Here is a 19,230-nt window from a genome sequence, read left to right as displayed (position 1 = left end):
ACTCTGCCGTCCGTTTTGCTCATTCCGTACCCAACCTTTAAGGCACCAGTAGGATTGTTTTTCTTTTCTTTTCATGATAAACACTTTACCCATAGTATTTATTGTTGTTGTTGTTGTTGTTGTTGTTGTTGTTCATCATCTTCTTCCTCTATTTCTTCTAATGTTGAACAACTTTCATTATCAAAATTCAGATACATTTTGTTTCTATAACTTATTAGGCAATAAAACCTTCCTTTTACATAATATGGAATTGTGAATCAATCCCAGAGTGTGAGGGTGACTACCATAATTTTTGTATGTGGCAGATTAGCATTTTTGCACAAGAATGGGAGAATAAATGGGGTTTCAGGAAATCATAAAAACAATTGAGAGACCCCACATTTGTTTCCTTTCAGTAAAATCTGCTGGTATCTTCCCGACCAGTTACATCTTTACAATATGTCTGTTGCTACTCCTACTATCAGCGAAAAACACTTGACCAGAAGGCGTCTAAAGACTACAAGGTGTCTAAATGTGTCACAAGGCGAGCAGAAGCTAGCCTACTGTAGCTAGCTTTATTGATCGGGGATAACAACAGTCAAACAATCGAACAGTTAACTTACTGTAAGTGAATATACTGTATCGATTACAGAAAGGTTTGATCGCCACAATCTGTTCGATAGTATTAATCTGATGTTCTAGGCACTTTTTATGGCTGTAACATAGAATTATATGAGAAGCTGATGGGAGTGAGTAAAGAAAGAGTTACCTACCATGGTCAACTCTCAACAGTCCTTCCTACATGCTGTCGTCGGTTGAATTTTTGCTTTCACGTTTTAGTAACATCTTTATTTTTACGAGGCAACAGTTTGTGGCAAATGACCACATTAGAAAAGACAGAGTGATTAAAATACGTTTTAGCTCACCCAACTAGATGTCTAGTTTTCTTCTGCCGTAGTTTCACTCACAATTTATTTTCGTAAAATATGCAAAAACCAATTTGATTTTCCAGTAGACATTTTTCTCTTGGGAAGCATAAAGTGTTAAAATGATAATACTGATAATATTACTATTCTCCCTATTTTGTAATTGTTCACTGTTAATTTAATTTGTATTGTTATTTATTTGTATGTCGCTTTGGACAAAGGCGTCTGCTAAATAACCATAACCATAACCATAACCATAACCATAACCATAACCATAACTACAAGGTTCCGGATTCCTTTCCCATTCTATAGATCAGTGGTTCTCAAAGTGGGGTCCGGGAACCCCTTGGGGTCCGTGACCCATAGCCAAGGGGTCCGCGAAATAATTTGCTTGAAATTATAAAGTTAACATTTTAAAAAGATGATGCTCTTTTCACCCATAAAACAAGCAAATTGTGTCTATTTGGTCCTACCCACATTAACTTGGGATAGTGGACCCGGCCACAACTTCAGAGAATACAAATGGTTAACTGTTACAGTTATAAGGGGGTCCTCGGAAAATTTTATCCCCTAAAAGGGGTCCTTGGAACCAAAAACATTGAGAACCCCTGCTATAGATAGTGCAATTTTTGATCTCATACAGGATATTTTATAGTTTACTTACCTTGGAAAGATAGGCCTATCAGGCAGTCGCTTGTGTAATCCTGGGTTGCATTTTTCTTAACTGGCTATGTGTAAGCAGTAATACAAGGCTATTACAGTGTGTTATTCCATGATATTTTAATAACAATATATGTACAAAACATACTTACACTACTTTATCTCTCCATGGAAAGTGCACGGTCACTGAAGCAAAGGAATGCATATAAAAGTTACAAACAAACATACACATTTTTTAAGAGCGCCTCTCATGAGGTCAACTTCAGAATTGTCCATAGTAGAAATGAGTTGTTACGCTTCAACAGGATGATATAAGGACATGACATGATGTACTGTATGTCAGAATTTGAGTTGTAAATTTACTTTTTATTGGCTAGGGTACCATTTACACTTGCCACATGTGACCAGGGCTTCTCTCAAACCCAAACAGTAAAATAAATGTTTCATTCTGAGTCGGGTTTTACTCCTGCCCTCTCCGTGTGTCCGCGGTACTTTCATTTCTGAACTCCTCTGGAACCGGTGTTTGTCCCTTAACTGCAAAGTTTTGTTGTCTCGTAATCGAGGGAGTTGGGCAGTCGAGTGCTGAAGGCCTGGAGCGAGGTATGGATCCGCACCACTTCACTGGCTGTCAGTTTGAGCCGGTGGCGCAGCAGGCAGGAGAACAGGTCCAGGCGCTGCTGGCCCGGCGGCGAGAGCCGGTTGACCCGGTCCCGGATCTCCAGCAGCTGCAGCAGGGCCGAGTCCTGCGAGCCCTGCGTGTACGGGTAGTCCAGCTGCAGGATGAGGTCGCGAATGGCTTCCGGGTCAAAATGCATGCTGTAGCCGAACACCTGGATGCTGTTGATCTTCATGTAGCCCAGGTTCCTGGACGGGTCCACCATCTCCAGGGGCTCGTAATATGTGCTGTCATTCACCCCTGGACCCACGGCCTTAATGCGGCTCCGCAAGTATATGTGGATGGTCTCAAAAAAGGTCTTCCACCTGTTCCCCAGTGTTAAGGTCCAGTTAAAGCACTCCAAGGGCAGGTCCAGCTTAGTAGACTGCCAGTCTGGAAAGCTGTTCTCGCTCACCGGGATGTACCAACTCTCCGAGTGGCTCCCGCCAAACGGGTTGATGTAGAGGGTGAGCGCCGGCTCCAGGGTGCTGTTCTTGGTCAGGCAGATCTGCAGGGAGATGCCCAGCAGCATGTGCACCATGTTGGACTTGTACTTGTTGCTCTTCAGCGTCAGCAGCATCCTCTTCCTCCACGACGGGTCGAACCAGTTGTTGAGGCGCATGTCGTTGCTGATGAAGATGGCGTGCACCTCCAGGCGCCGGTCCGAGCGCTGCAGCAGGTAGCGCAGCTCCAGGTCCTGGAGGTCCGTCTCGAAGCCCAGGTAGTTCTCCGTGGAGTCGGCCACCATGGGCCGGCAGGCGCCCTGGCCGAGCATGTAGCCCGCGTTGCAGCTCCCGCAGCGCGTGTGGTTGTCGCTGGCGCAGGAGGCGCAGGCGCCCGCCTCGCCGATGGAGCACGGCGTGGGCACCTGGCAGGACGTGTGCTCGTAGGCGCAGATGCACGTGTGCAGCTCCTCGGAGAAGGAGCCCAGCTGGTTGTTCTCGGAACAGTAGAGCAGGGACTGGAAATAGTTGAGCCAGTAAGCCTGTGGCCTGTTAGAGGAACAAACGAGAGAGAGGACACACATCTATTACCGACCGCTCATTTGATACGCTTGTTTCTTGCCGCCGGGAAGGTGATCGCAATCATACATTTGCCAAAACGTATGATAAATATTATGATTATTTGCGTGTTTTACAAAGACATAACTCGCATGTTAATTAGAGAGACCGCGGTAGCGGCAGCCTCTCATTTATCTTATTAGAGTGTTGAATGCCTTTATTTTCACTTCTGCAATTCTTAAAATTCCCGGAACACAGCCCACATAATTAGGAGCAAAGATGGATCTTTTGAGCAAAGCTGACAGACTGGGAGGTGTTCATTTGTGTGTTTCAGGGTTAAAGCAAGGCACTCATTGTCTGGGGCATTTTTTTCTCACGGTAATTGTTTGAAGCAAACAAAGCACATAACATAAAAAAAACAGACATCACAAGCTCCAGGAACTAAAATCACTTCCACAACACACCCTGTTCATTTATGTGAAAGCTTCGACAAGTGGGATAACGAGTAGTCTTTTAAGTGCTCTGTGTTACTTGAAGGCAGACAGAGCCCATCCGGGCCTGCTGGGGAAATGTCTGAGGGATAGGCTGCTGCATTTTGAGCGTCGCCAAAAAGCCCGATAATCACCTCATGAATAAGTCAAGGGGAATAAACTATGGTTATTATCTCATCGGTCATTAATGATCAGGCTGAAGACCAGGGTGCAGGGGAGACGGGAATGGAGATGTGACCGTACCTCTCGCGTGGTAAGTAGATGTGAGGCTGCTTTTGACACCTTTTGCTCAGGCTGAAGAGCTTGTACACAACCCTCTGTGCTCTCTTAAAAAGGGCTCTCATGCTGTTTTCTAGCTGCTCGTAGCGACGCTGAAAGCCGGCATCCAGCGACCACAAGTGCTGGATCGTCGACGTGTTCAGGAAGAAGTTCTGGGGCAGCCTCGTCAGAAACGTCTTGAATTCGTCTATTTTTATTTGCAAAGAGAGAGACAAGTGCTTTAGTATACAGCAGGCAGACATGACAATACATCTAAACAAGAGAAAGACACTTTTTTGTGATACTTTTTGTACTGCCAAGGAAAACCCGAGAAGCCAAGAAGAGGATCGTTTCCTTGTAAATATTTTTATGCTTTCTCGGGTCCAGCGCTTGTCTTCTGCTGACTGAGCAGGACATTGAATGTCTTTATATCCCTCTCAGAAGGACACATTTCTCCGTCTAACTCGGCACACTTTAGTGCTTTCACAACATAAACCGAAAAAAAATAAAAGTCTCCCAAAAATGTTCCCCTTTTGGAACCTCAACGGCAAGAAAATCCAGCTATATTCATTTCAACTCAGCAATATTTTGTCACACGGGGTGACCTTAACTGGCAATAATACCTAAATGTTGTATTAAAAATCCTTGTTCATATTCCATTACGGCGGTAACTATGATGATGAGAAATGCTGGAGTGGCAATAAAGTCATTTTATGGGTAATTAATCTTTCTGGGCATACTGTAAACTACCTGTGTTGACTTTTTTTTTTTGGTTCAATCCAAACCCGTCAGGGCCTTGATTTGCAGAGAGCTGACAGCGTGCCAAGCATTTGGAGGTTGCTAAAAGTTGTTAATGTTCACGGAATTTATCACAGAAATTAGATGATAAAATGGTCCAGTGCCAATAATATGTATTAATTATCCATCCGCACACAATCATTTTTTTTTTACTCCTTTCATATTTGGCCATTACCTGAGTCCTCAAACTCTTTGTAGAGGCTTGCCCACGACTCTGAGACCCGCTGCAGGCTCTCCTCCATGGCTTGAATGTCCATGTATGGGCAGTTGCATTCTGGGAACTTCGTGTCACACTCACACCAGCAGTCGTTGTCCTTGCAGACAAACCCTCCTTCGCCATTACAGGCAATGTAACTCAGCGCAGCCTGGACAAATACGTCTCTAAGGTAGTCTGGTAAAATGATCTGGAGCCCTGTAATTTAAGACACAATAAAGTATGCTTTTAAGTGCTAGATTAGCAGGCTCTATAAATGAACACTTGCAAAATTAAGCTGCAGAATAATCTCTAGTATAAACTTGTTAAAGTTCTTCATTTTAAGTGACAGCACATGCCTGGCTGGACACAGAAATAGCCGTGGAGTGACAGCTGAAGAGTGTAAAACAAGGCCCCGAAGGTGTTTAAGGCAAAGCAATCAGGAAAATGGCCAATAGTTTAGTTTCCAATTAACGCACCAGTGGTAGTTAACAACACCTATCAGAGTTATGCGTTGCCACCGCTGGCGCGGCTATACTCCGTCATCTCATCACATTACATCCCACAGACCATTTGTTAATTTACATTTATTGGATTTGGCCCCCCTTGCTCTCTTCTGCTTCGCTATGACTGCAGCCAGCCAGCACCGCTCGCCGTCCAGGAAAACAACCATCTGCTGGACCAGCCATACAGGGTGCGCCATAATAGCCTGACAGCTGTGAGATCGCCCGCAAGCCTGTGCCACTATATACCATGGTGCACATAGCAATGTTCCCAACGTTTGCAATAAAAGGAAAAAATGGTAATAACGTGTAAACATACCTTGTAAGTAGACTTTGTTTTCCGGACTTTGAACCAACACAGAGCTCACTGAATCAAGGTTGTCATAGTTACTGCATCCAAGAGGACCGGTTCTGGTCTCAGTTACCTAGGCAACAACAGACAGACCATGTGTTGTTTTCCCCCCCAATATATTTAAAAGGCATTACAAGGCATAAGAAAGCATTACAAACACATTTATGTGCGCACAATTCATTTTTAAAAACAGATGAATTAATTATGTTCACTTTCATGGAGAATAATATCTATCTAACCATCTAACCATTCCATATATAAAATATCTAAAGTGTGGATATATCCTATGGTATGTATTAATACTGCATCACAAAAGCGTGTATGTTTTTTTCTTGCTGCAGCGTCTGTATCTATAGCTCCCTATCCTCTCTTCATCCCTCTCCGTGCTTTGTTTTGCTCTTTTCTCCCCACTCTTTCATTCTTTCACAGTTCTTCCTACAGTTCTGCGCCTCATTCATTCTGTTTAAGTTCTTCCTACACAAATACACTCACACTAAACATTGGCAATGCACCCCCCTCTCTCCCCCACACACACACGCACATACACAAACACACCCCTATCCCTCTGAGTCACCCCTTTGTCTAGCTGTACAATGTAGCTGAGCTGTTCCTTTTAGCAATATGGCACAAGCGAGATTGGGGCTAGTAAATGATATACCCACGGCTGTGGTTTGGCTGTAGGCAGAGGGTCGGAGGTCAAGTGCTACAGGTAACCACAGCCGAGGTCATATCCTTTACCAATGCCATGATCACGCTCATTGTTTTTCATACAATAGTTCCACTTGCCACCAATCAAATTTACATTCAAATTGAAAACTGTTCATTTTCATTCTTGCAGCCTACAGTACAAGCAACAGCCTTGGTGCAGTCTTATCGCTGTCAAGCAATGGGAAATGTTCCCCTGCAGCTCAGTTGAGTGAGAGAAGCTATATGCGCGCCATCATCTGTATACATTTGCTGCATCTGAACGTTCACCCAACTCCATTCACTTATCGTCTCACTCAATAACTCTCAAATGTGACATAATGAAATCGTTGCTCTCTCAATTTGAAAGACTGCAACGCTCACGTCTGACAATTCAATGCAAAATGCTGAGTGATTTCTACTAGTGGTAAAGTGTCTGAGAGGGGATGTTTTGAGATATCACCGCCCGTCATGGAGTGGCCCTAGTTCGATCAGAAATTAATAATTAGTTTGACTGGATCCAACTGTTGAATAACTATACGGTTAATCGCCACGATGTCTGAATAGACTGTGAATCACGGCGGAGACTAAGTAGGGATCAGCGTGCGCTGTGCATTTCTTTAAACCTTTGTTCCTCCCACCGCCGCCACTTAATTGATTAGATTTCTTGTTAGAGAAATTCTGTTCCACCCACTGAGAGAAAAAGAGCCACTTCTGCTGTACTTCACTGCCCCCTCAGATACTCTGCAGCTGACGCGCTGAAATTTAATAATGGCCAAGATTTTCTTCATTGCCATATTGACGGAAACATCTCCATTGACCTTTCCTGAGAACCATTTCGGTGAGACCTCTACTTTTTTTTACCCACCCCCACCACCACCACCACCAACACCACCGCCGCCCCATGCATCTGAAATAGGAGACACTGTTTCTTTGCTCTGTGAGCTGGTAGAACGCATCTAATTGATTCCCGTTTCTCCATTTTCTCGTGCGGCTGGAACACCTTCATCATTTCGGAGAGATACTCTCAGATTCAGGCCTGTCAGAACATTTTTGTCAGCCGGAGCGAGAGAGATAAGGCGCGACGGCGTTGGCCACTGCCAGTCCATCACCTGTCCATCCAACAGTGGAGCGATAGGAATGAGGATACACTTGCCTGCACACACTGCTCTGCCCCCACACACCTCTCCATCTCCACGTTGGAGGCCTGCGTACAGCACACACTGAGAGACCAAGATTTGTTGGAACATCTATATTTGACCTTTACTGGACAACTTGGACAGGGACAATCCACTAGAAGGTTGAAGAAATGTGTTCTCACTAGGAAACATCCAATGAAGAAAATGGCATCAAGCCTACAATGGCCATATATAACCAATGGCCTACCTATCTATTTAAAGTATCAAAATATATATATTATATTCTCTAGCTTCTGGCGATGGTGAAGCAAATCCATTATAGCACAGAATTAGAGCAATATCCCTGGCTTTCTCATGCTATATTCAACACGAGACACATGCAATGACACTCACTCATGCTTGTGACTATCTCCTTAATCAGACGTGAAAATGCTCAGTAGTTTGAATTTCAGTGTGCAAAAGTGTCCTTGTAGCATATAGCAAGGGGATAGGACATTTCTGCTGCTTGACATCCAGCCATCGTAGGCACTCGACTGACTGATTGGGGTTTGCCCGGGGGTGAGACACTGAGACACAAAGCCTCAAAGACAATTGCACACCAGAGACACTGACTGAAGTGCTAACCCTCTGGACTGTGCCAGCCAAGCCATGGCAAACTGATGTAACTGAACATGGCCCCTCCAAATATTTGCCATCTAAAATCTATAAGTGTTATTATTGTCAGATATGCCATATGACAGCCCCATGGCATATGACTGATGAAGAAGTGGAGGGCCGCACTGCATTATTTTGTAAAAAAAAAAAAGAAAAAACAGATGTCCTTCCTTTGACTGCCGTACACAAATGGCAGATTATGGCTCTCCAACATTCATGTGGCCAAATGCTTTTTGGTGGCTTCGGATAAAGTGCTTACAGTCTGCACTCACACGCCATACAGAACACAGACAGGGCTGACATAAAACAACCAATGCTACACCCGTTCATTTATATTCACTCTGGGGAAGGAAATAAGCAGGAGGTCTATAGCCATTTGCCGTCTGAAGATGAAATTTGGTACAGGAAGGCAAAATAACAGGAACAAAGGTGCGCAGGGTAGACATGGGGGGGTGGGGGAGCTGTTAAGAAGTTTTCATCACACTTTCTTCCTGTCACTACACATTCCGGTGGGTGGTAGTCGGGAGACGGGAGGTTTGCCACTATCAATGATTTAGTCGGGAAATTGTCAAATCAGAACAAAAATCATCCCTGCCGCTCAGACACAGCTTGAGCTATTATGTGTTAGATAAACAACCTAAGCATAGCCAAGCTACCGGGACGCACGACGGACTCTTAGCAGGCTCTGATTTGCCACAGCAGAGTCTCAACACACCAGCCCGCTAACAGGCTTTTCCTCCCCAAAATGAGTTGCTAAATTTCCCCTCCGTAGAACCCTGCGGGAGAGAGTATCGCCTCAGTCCCCACCAACCCCCACGCCCACCCCTCCTCCCCTCCACCTCCCCTCCACCCCCACCCCCTTCCAGCCCTCGCTCCACTCCCCACCCCCCTCCAGCCCTCCCTCACTCCCGACCCCATTCAATTTGAAATCCACACGGCAGAACGCTTAGTCCTGCCTGTCCCACGAGTGTGGGTCAACGCCCCGTGGAAATGATGCATGTGTTGAAGAATCCTTCGCCGCGTCTTCTCTCTCCCACCTCTCCGATTCATTCTCCTCCGCTGATAGAGCCGAACCTCTTCGCCTCGGTGGCTGCACCTGCCACTCAAGAAAGAGGCGTCGCACATGAAAGCCCTCTCTCCTCCTCACAAAAGAATCACCCCGGCCGAGTCTCAGACAAACACTAGTGCGCTACCTGAGAAGTGCCCTCTAAGTGGTAATAAAAATGTCTAACCTCCAAAACAGTTGTGCAACAGAGGAAACAGCTCTCTCAGAATACGGGCAAAGGGAAAGAACAAAGAGCCAGTGCGAATGAGGACAGCACACTAAAAAAAGTAAGACAGCATTATGCAGTCTTCTGGAGGATATTCTAAAATGCTCGGAACGATTTCCTGGTAAAAAAAAAGGTGTCATTACTGGAATATGCTTTGACACAGTAATTCAAATGTCAAGTCTGCACTGAATGGATATTGCATTCTTTTTTCCTCAAAAAAGGTAATGTCACAAGTGCACATGGAGGTGACTGGAATATTTGTCAATTTAATGTGTGTGTTTCATATGTGACCACTCACAAGACTGTAAGAATACATAATGAATCTTCTAGGCTAGGTCCAAATATCAGAATCACTTAACAGTATAAAAAAATAAATATGGGCAGTGTCATTCCTACATGTATAGCATTGAAAACAGCCTTGAAAGTCAAGTATACTGCAAACATACAGTGAATTGTAATATCAACCTGTTGAACCTGTTGCCAATGTTCTGAAACATATAGAATTTTCATTATCTTACAAGCAGCTCTATAAGTGTTTAGCTTAGTGCTCATTAATGGAAGTAAAGTACACTGTGCATGAATGTATGTGCTTTTGTAATGCTCATTAGTGAATCTTTACTATTCTCGAGAAGAGAGGAATAAATCAGAGCGGGCGTAGGCTACACACACAGTGCACTTCAGTCATTTTGATTGGCATGAATATGCACACATTAAAAATACAATTAATTATTGTATCATAGTTTTCATTTGGCTTGCATTTGCTTTGACCATAGTAGTGTGAATGTGTGCTCTATGAAGCATATTGCTACCACTTAGTTCATATATTCACAGGAGAGGTGTTAAATTCCAAGTGCTATATTTAGGAGATTTCTCACAGGGTGTTTATCGACCAACAGAGAATGCATTCTTGAACCAATTTTGTTCAGAATTCTTTGATCCTTGGTGTTATCTAGTGAACCAGAACCGAACCATTTTTTTTATTTGGTCGAAATGCTCCAAACGGTTCAAAAATGTTAGCGAAAGGAAACAAAGCCACTTCTGTCGGAGGAAAAAGGCTTACGGTGGACAATCAACAACCAAGCCTATTTACCATCAAAAGGAAAATCACCTTCAAAGCACCCTTAAAGACCACCTTCCAGGAAAAATCAACACTTTAACCTGGTAATGTGTATGATATTTGCTATGTTTTACAAGACATAAAATGAGTGAAACAACCCACTGAGCAAGCAACCTCTATGGACGTCCAAAAAACAGTGGTCTGTCCAGGCTGTGATCTGGACGTCTATTTTACAGTCAAAATGAGTTGATAAATGACACTGGGACAATAGTCCAGCCTGACCCCATTCGGGACATCAAATAGAGGTTCTGCCATTCTGGCTACTCTAAGGACGTCTTCTGGATGTCTAATTAAGTCTTTCAGACGTCTTCAAGCGACGCCTATATCACACCCAGAACAACACATCTATTCAACGTCCAGGAAATACGTCTTCTGGCTACTCTGAAGACGTCTTCTGGAGTTCGGCGACCACGTCTTCTGGACATATTTTGGACCAGTTTTTGCTCAGTGGGAAGCTGTCATGGCCGTTCATAAAAACGTAGGCAAACAAGCTAGCGTGTCAGCTGCAGCAACCAGAGGCAAGTGAACAGTGTATCAAGAGGGGGCAAGGTCAGATAGAATTCAGGTCTCAAAATGGTCTGAAGTTACACTCAAGCCATGAGGCGATTTTGTCATGGAAAAAAGTGCATCTTCAAACAAATCTTGATACCACCAATGTGAAAACACTGCGAGTATTGAGAAAAACACAGCATATGGCAAATAGTCAACACGCCACAGCAATCTGCACAATCTGTAATCTGTGCTTGTATCTCGTGTCTTAAGGTTAGCTCAGTTGCTCTGGCAGGAGCTACTGTAATCAAAACCTCATAAAGTCAGTTGACTGCTCACTCCCACTGCTACTTTTCCAGGCAGTGTGTACCTTGATGGCAGTGGAGGCGATCTGGATGTGGTGCAGCTTGCGCAGCGTGCTCTCTCTGTCGATGAAGTAGGAGGCAGCCAGCTGGTGGAGGGTCTCCAGAGTGACGGCCGTGCCGTTGCTGGAGAAGTCGCTCAGCTCGGCTTTCTTGCTCAGCTTCCTTTTGTCCACGAATATAGTTAAGGCCTCCTCTCCTGCAAAACACAGACAGTGGCGGCCAAACAAAAGACACCCAAGGCTGAAACTCTGCTATAGTGGGTGAGTTTCATGGACAATAACAATAATAAAAAAGAAATGCAGCACTCGACAGTGTATTGTATTCTATGCGCTTTCAACTTGTACCGGTGCGCTGCATATCTGTGCCTCCAAAATTAGGGCAAGGTCAATCAAGTGGTGGCACGCAGCATGAGGTTCTGGATCACTCACTTTTTGGGAACACAGGGAGGCCTGCAGTGGACGGCAAGCAGCACGACTTCATATGTACAGTACTGCACGCCCTTCTTGCTTTGAAACATCTAGATCTACGATACGTAGCAGGTGGGATTATGGCAACTATCACAAAAGGCTTTGGCCGCCTACAGTGTTTGGAACGTATTTGACTTAGTTTGTAAATCCACAGAACTTTGGCTGATTCACGATACATGTTTATTCATCAGTTTCAATAATGTAACTCAGTGTGGGAGTCTTGTTACTAACTGAGCATGAGGGCACGTTTCAGAGGTTCAGACCTGCGAGTGTTGGCTCTGTGGCTGTTTTCTTGTTGCATATGATGGGCTTTTTTTTTTCTCTGCCTCGCCACGTTCATAACCGCCAAGAGGCACGCGTGGCCTTCCCCCTTTATGGCACAATTATTTATTTCACGAGGCCCATATGTTCTGCTCGGCTCAGATAGACTATCAACTTCCGACACGCCGATCCACAGCTGGCGCCAGCCCAGGCCTACTGGCTCTTCATTTTCATGTTCTCGTACCACCGCGGCGGCCGCTGTTCTGGCGGGCAGCCAGCGCAGGAGCGGAGGTCGAATAAGTCGGGGTGGACTTTTCACATTATCTGCGCGTGACCTTTCGGAGATGGCGAGCCGTGTCAAGTAATCGACAAGTGTGGCTTTTTGGAACGCCGGCTCATTCTGTCGCCGTGCCAGACATGGTCCAGGCTCTGTTCCTGAAATAATCTCATCTCCTTTTCCGAAACGGAGACCACGGAGCCTCCCAGCCCTCCGACAATGCTGTAAACAAAAAATCTGTGTTCTCGGGAACAAGGAAACAACAGCGTGGCTCAGCTGTGGCAGAAGCTACACTTTGAATGTATTACATTAAACTCTAAACTCAAATCATTACTGTTGCACAAACAACATGTATTCACATTACTAACTTCATTTAAAGGATAATGCGATGTGTTTTAAATGTAAATACTCATAAGCGTTGCTATTGCTCTTTTTTTTTGTCAACATGAGCGTAATTACACTAATTAAATTCATCTTTCTTTTAAACACGGGGCTTGAGCGAGCGTGTACATAAAAGGCTGCCTACCTCCAAGCGTGGCCGACAGGAGGAAGTGTGTTCCATACTTCTTAATAAGATTGTCCGTAATTAGCTGGGTGGTTGGTCGGCGCCCCAGGAGCCGAATGTTCCGCATGAACTCGGGGGTGAGGGGCAGGGGAGAGTCCAGGAAGTCTCGGCGCTCCACCGCCAGGTTGTTCACTTTCCAGCGTCCAAACTCTCTGAGAGGCAGAAGAGGAGAGGATAGGCTCGGCGTTATTTATTTATACGCTTCTTTATCTATCTTGGGGAGGTTATGGTAGAGAAGTAAACAAGGCTGTCACTAATGATCTGTTTTCTATATATATAAATATATACAGTATATCAATGCACAAGCGTCTGGCCCAGCAGGTAGTGAAGAGCCTAAGGTCCTCAGAGGGAGGCTGCCTCCCCAGATCATTAGCTTTACCTAAGTTCTGAGACCAGGTTACCATTTCGGAGGATGAAGGCGGCCTCAAAGCAAGCCACTGACAGGTGCTCTCTCTAATAAACACATCACTACCAAAATATGCAATGGCAAGGAGTCGGCCGAATAAACCCTTACTTTTTTTTCCTCCGCCATGAACGCGGTAGGAGAAGTACTGTAAAACCCCTTCATGCTGGGCTAATGTCTTTGTGCTATGACAGCAATTTGGTGCGCCTTTGGCAAAGTGCAAACAATTTTCCTGGAGGATGGAGATATGAAAATAATTGGAATAAATAAGTGTTTGTTCTTTTTTAATTAGCCTCTACAGATTAGGATAATGTCTCTGTGTGGGGTTGGCATTTATTCTCTACCTTCCCCTCTATCTCTCTCCCTAGCTCTCTCTCTCTCTTTGCATCTTTATTTACGCATTCTCTCAAGACTCTTTTTTTCTCTCTTTCTAAATGTGTCTGTCTATTTCTCGCTTTCACCTACACACACAGAGCCCCCCCCCCCCCCCCCCCTCTCACACACACACACACACACACACACACACACATGAGCACACACAAACACACATACAATTCCATACAAACAAACACAGCTCAGGAAAACACAGGTGCAATGATATTAACCACTGCCAGACATGTTCAGGCACTGAAAGTCTGAACTGCTATCCTGATCACTCCCAAATGATACACTACACACTGAAATAGAAGCTTGTCTCCAGTAATCAAAGTAGGTTGGGCAACCTTCTGCAGTGGTGATGGATGGCATTAGGTTGGCCTTTTGAAAGGATATATATCACATTAAATCAGGAGTAATGAGGGGGGCCTCTCGACCCAGATGTTTGATTGATTCATTCCAGGGGAAAAAAAAGGCCCCTTAATTCCATATGGAGTTCAACAATTCGCTGAGGGGGAGAGGGGTGTGAAGTGATACAATTAAGAGAAATTATGCAAAAGAAGTCTCAGCTGCCATCGGACATAAATAGGGGAAAATACATTTAAATCAATCCGCTGGAATCAAACCCTAATGTTTTGGCGTGTGAGCGTGGCCGTGGGACTCCTGGAAAAAAAAAAAGGTAGCGCTCCTGAGCGAAATCTGATGATCAATCTCAATCTCGTGAGATGCCAGACGAATGAGAGGCCAGGGCCCTTACGATATCTCTCTTTTCTTTCTCTCTTTCTCTCTTCTTTCACGCCCTGCTGCCGCGTGAGGACTTCCTAGATCAAAGACCCTGATGGTGCCATGTGGCAGAGAGAGCAAATCCCCCTTTGTCATTCTCTTCTCCAGTTACCGTTGAGAACGATAAGCCTTGCTTGTCTTATCTTAAGCCCTGGTAAGGCCTAGTGGCTTTCTCTGTGACAGGGAGAGAGCGGTGTTCGATGGCTGCTCGGTGGGTTTGATTGTGGAGAGCTTTATTTTGCTATTAAACATGATGGACGCTATGATTCGGTGTCGTGTTCATGATGTGCATGTGAAATCTTGTCTCTCGGTTCCCAGGGGACCATAACAGTCTCGTCATGTGACTTGAGAAGCAGCTGCTTTTGGTTTTTATTTATTTATTTATATCATTTTTGATTTTTATGTGCAAAGCATCTTTTCGTGTACCAGAACAGCTACCCTTACACAAGCTACAGCGAGCTTACATCATAAAGTGGTTTACATCTGTAACTTGTGGGATGAAAGAAACTTTTTAAAAAAATAAAAAAAGATGAAATTGAAATGAATAATAAAAAAAAAAGATATAAAAAGATCTTACAGTATGAATGCGTTTCAGGAGAACAAAACAAACATCATGTACAGTGACAAGAGAAGGAATGAGGTGAGCGAATGTCTCAATTCAACTGTAGAAAGGCAGCATTATACAGTATTCCCTGCAAAAACACATGCAAGAAAGAGAAAGACAAACAATTAAGGCAACAGAGCACGACTGAAAGTACAAAAAAGGGAAGAGTTCTGATCTATTTTTTCTGAGCCGGTGTCTAGGGCAAATGCCCTTGGCAACAGTCAACTTGAGCAGGTGGTGCTACGGAGCTGATCCTCATGTTTACTGGGACATGTGCCACTGTGTCACCAATATTCTTCATGCTGTAGCCACTAGCATACACACACACACACACACACACACTCTCTCTCTCACACAGACACACACACATACACACATACCCCCCCCCCCCCACACACACACACACACACACACATACACATACCCACACACACTGTAAACCCATTTCCTTCTGAGAACTCATTAAAAATTCTTTCAAATTCAATAAAGGGAGAAAGGTGGAAAATTGAAAGAAGGAGGCGAAATGGTGCACTTCTATTACAAAGATACTGCTGTTACACACGGCTGTAACTCAAAGGACCACTTCTGCTACACTGATTCATCTTCTCTGTGTCATTACCGATTATTAGAATTCAGCAGAGCAACAAAGCCACAAACTGCACAGGAGGGGGTAGAGAGAAACCCATCCCGAAAATAATATTGTCACTTTTAATCTCGACCGGTCCGTATAGCTTGGGAATTATGTTTTTTTTTCTGGTAGGGGACTGGACTGACAGGAGTGGATGAAATTTGACCAAAAAAATGTCACCCTGGCCATATTTCAGAGCTTACAGCAATTTCAGGGAATTAACATTGGCATGGAAGGATTAGGTCTGTGCTTGTCATTGACACAGTATGAGACTTGCCTGATGAAGAGGGACAAATCTGTAAGGCAATTACTATGCAGCCCTTACAGTCACTTGTTGCCGAAATCAAACAAGAAACAACAAAAGGAGATCAGAATAATTACGGCGGCTGATTGTTTTCTGATCAGCTGTCTGTTTGACACCAAGAGAGAGAGAGAGCGAGAGAAGAATATTATGAATCTGAAATGTCCACTGTGGGTGATTTAAAGAGGTGCATGGTCAGAATACATCAGCATGCACCAGCCATGGCATGACATAATTATTTTGTCTCTGTGAAATGCACACCAGCTACAAACCTCAGCGAAGACAAGCTCATGTTGAGCTCCTCCACGCTGAGTTCTGATACTGCAGGCGAACGTGCATGCTGTTTGGTACCACCATGAGAGCCCAGTGAATAGGATGCTAATGGCATTATAGCCCTACTTGGCAGAGTCTCTTGTTCTCTTTGCACTATGATATCCAATGGAGCTACCCCTGCGCTGTGATCCTGCTTCATGCTTCAGGCAATGGTTAATTTGAGATCCCCTGTTTGTCTTTTTTATTTGGCTATTCAGATATACAGCTCTGTTGTGCTCTGTTATTTTCAAGACATAACACACAATTCAACTCATTCTTCAGTTTGTCTGGTGTTTTGTGTTTTGCTTTAGATGTTGATTGATTTAAAAAAAAAAAATGAATCTTTGCATATTTCAAAGGTATTTCAATCAGATGTGCATCACGTCCAATGCCATAAAAACGTTCTCCAATAATGACTTCATAAACTGACTAATCAAGGTGGCTGCAATCTTTTGAGCTCCCAGCTCAGGCAAGCCGCTGACAGTAACCTCTCTGGAGATGTCTGTCATAATGCAGGGTAATATGCATTAAGACCTCACTAATTACTTTGACGGATCAGAGGGCTATTAATTTCGGTGGCTATGGCTACGCTCTAATGTTTCCCTGTAACGTGAGGCCAGGAAGGGGGGGAGGGGGGGTGCATAAATAAATATATAACAATGGCATTTCAACAGAGAGCAAATCAGTAAAGCTATAAAATGTCTCTACGAAATCCATACATGTCAGCCACCGCCAGTCAGTAGCTCTACCCAATAGAAACCATGGATATGACCGAAGTGATTTATGACACTTTGTCGCTTATTGCAATAATTTGCCAGACCCATGACTGCATGTTGGGTGTTTGACAAATAATGATTTGTTCTCCAGCCCTCTTCAAATATGACCATATCTGACTTGTCAGAGCAAGAACAAGACCTGGAGATATTTTTCAAAATGTGAAATGCTGTAATGGTGCAAAATGTTCACTTATCAAAACAGTGTGCCAAAGAAAGCTCTATTATTATGGTTTATGTCCAATATTATGTGCGTGTGCTTTGACACTTCCTTGACAATTGCATCTCTCACACTGTAGAGGGGGGAGAACCTGCTGCTGTCACATAGCCATATGAGGGAAACTAGTTGTGAAGGCTAAAAATAAGAGTAACGGTTCTCAATACCAATGTCAAGTTTTTACCTGAAAGTGCACAGCACCTGTTTCAGAGGCCACTGTTCCCACCTAGTTTAGCCTATCATCAAATGCTTGACCTCTTTGGAAAGCTGAGACACTGTTGTTTCTTGGAAAACAATTAAAAGAACTGTGTGATGTACTGACACAGAGTTACAGAGGCTAGGATATGTTTTTTCTTTCTGCCGGATAACAAGCATCTCTCAACTGACCACGTTTCGGCCCTCTAGGTCATTTGATATGACTCAGAAACACAACGGAGACTTGTGAAGCTGTGCGCAAATGAAGAGCAATATACAATGAAAATATGAGTACTTTAGATTTGCCATGGTATGCTCATGGGTTTTGTAATATGCTCTATGGAAACTCCCCATAGGACTTTTGGTTATCTTTTGCATATGAACCCCTTTTGTGTAGACGCATAATATTGGTCTCAAATGAAAGCTTACACTGTGAAGTTTCATGCTTGCATGGATTGTACTTCAGAGGTTCTTATATGGAATGACCACACCAAATATGATAATTACACAAAAATAATTACTATGAATCTATAAATCTTTACCATTTCTATTTCAATTCAACTGGTGTGTATAATATGGACTATATATCTGCACAACTAATAGTGGATAAAATAACATGATTATTTAATTTCTATGGATTCCTGTGAATATTTCAAGACTCAATACTGTATGCTGTATCTGGATATACACTGCAGCTAGAAAGTGGAGAAGCACCAAAGGTGGTGGAGGGGCGAGGAAGGCATTCTCTTTAATTAATCGAGACATGGTTAGATTAATCTATGTAAAGCACTACACATATTTTACGTGACAAAGATTGTCATGGATTGATTCCCAAGAGTCCGGGCTTTCAAGTGAAGTATAATATGACTATGCTACATAACAATCTGATGTACAAACTATATTTAGAATGTTGGGTGGTGGTGATGGTGTGTGTGTGTGTGTGTGGGGGGGGGGGGGACCGTGTGGATTCCAACTGTTTTTTACTAGTTTACTATCAGCATAGCGTAGAACAGCAAATATTAAAATGACTGAATAAATTGAAATATTTCATATTCCACTGGAAGCACTTTTCTTTGAGCTTGAAGTAACTTTAATGAAGAGCATGCCATCTGGCCACGGTATGTTTGGTCAACCAAAACGATGCATTATTCACAAATCCATTTCAAATTGCTTTCGCATCCCATAATATGTATCTAAAGTGAATTCTCCCATATTTGTATCAGCCCAATATCATGCATTGAAGACTATGATTTCTCTTCGAGGGAGCTGAGTGGGAGCGCCAGCGCTGACCTGTATATCTTGTAGCGGGTGGAGAAGCCTTGGCGGTTCCTCTCCACAAACTCGGTGTACTCCTGGGAATGGTGAAAGGGCCCCTTGTCCGAGAGCAGCCAGTCCAGGGGGCCGCCCGGCCTCTCCTCCGACAGACTGGCCGTGGCCACAGCCCAGCAGTGCAGGCTGACAGTCACAAACTCCCATAGAGCCATCAGAGAGGCACACTCGGGGGCGGGGGGGAGTGGAGGGGGAGGGAGGGAGG

General features: G+C 44.1%; 1 protein-coding gene across 1 annotated transcript; it reads right to left on the bottom strand.

The window, feature by feature from the left end:
* Positions 1-1,722: 1,722 nt before the first annotated feature.
* On the bottom strand, positions 1,723-19,183 carry brinp3a.2 (bone morphogenetic protein/retinoic acid inducible neural-specific 3a, tandem duplicate 2). The gene is made up of 7 exons (XM_062555386.1): positions 18,987-19,183; positions 13,067-13,257; positions 11,541-11,731; positions 5,784-5,889; positions 4,944-5,180; positions 3,956-4,178; positions 1,723-3,212 (listed from the first exon to the last, which is right to left on the bottom strand). Exons 1-7 carry the CDS (start codon positions 19,178-19,180, stop codon positions 2,096-2,098), a joined length of 2,259 nt encoding a protein of 752 aa, XP_062411370.1. The 5' UTR covers positions 19,181-19,183; the 3' UTR covers positions 1,723-2,095.
* Positions 19,184-19,230: the final 47 nt, after the last annotated feature.

Source organism: Sardina pilchardus, chromosome 15 (assembly GCF_963854185.1).
Source record: "Sardina pilchardus chromosome 15, fSarPil1.1, whole genome shotgun sequence".
NCBI classification, from domain to species: domain Eukaryota; kingdom Metazoa; phylum Chordata; class Actinopteri; order Clupeiformes; family Clupeidae; genus Sardina; species Sardina pilchardus.
This window is presented reverse-complemented; position numbering and strand designations above follow the sequence as displayed.

Excerpts from the sequence above, each read along its gene's own strand:
- brinp3a.2 (XM_062555386.1), bottom strand. The coding sequence starts at position 19,180 with ATGGCTCTATGGGAGTTTGTGACTGTCAGCCTGCACTGCTGGGCTGTG. Across the intron at positions 11,732-13,066 it reads CCTGTCGGCCACGCTTGGAG|GAGAGGAGGCCTTAACTATA; the intron begins GTAGGCAGCCTT and ends TGTGTTTTGCAG. Across the intron at positions 5,890-11,540 it reads TCGCCTCCACTGCCATCAAG|GTAACTGAGACCAGAACCGG; the intron begins GTACACACTGCC and ends GTTGTTGCCTAG.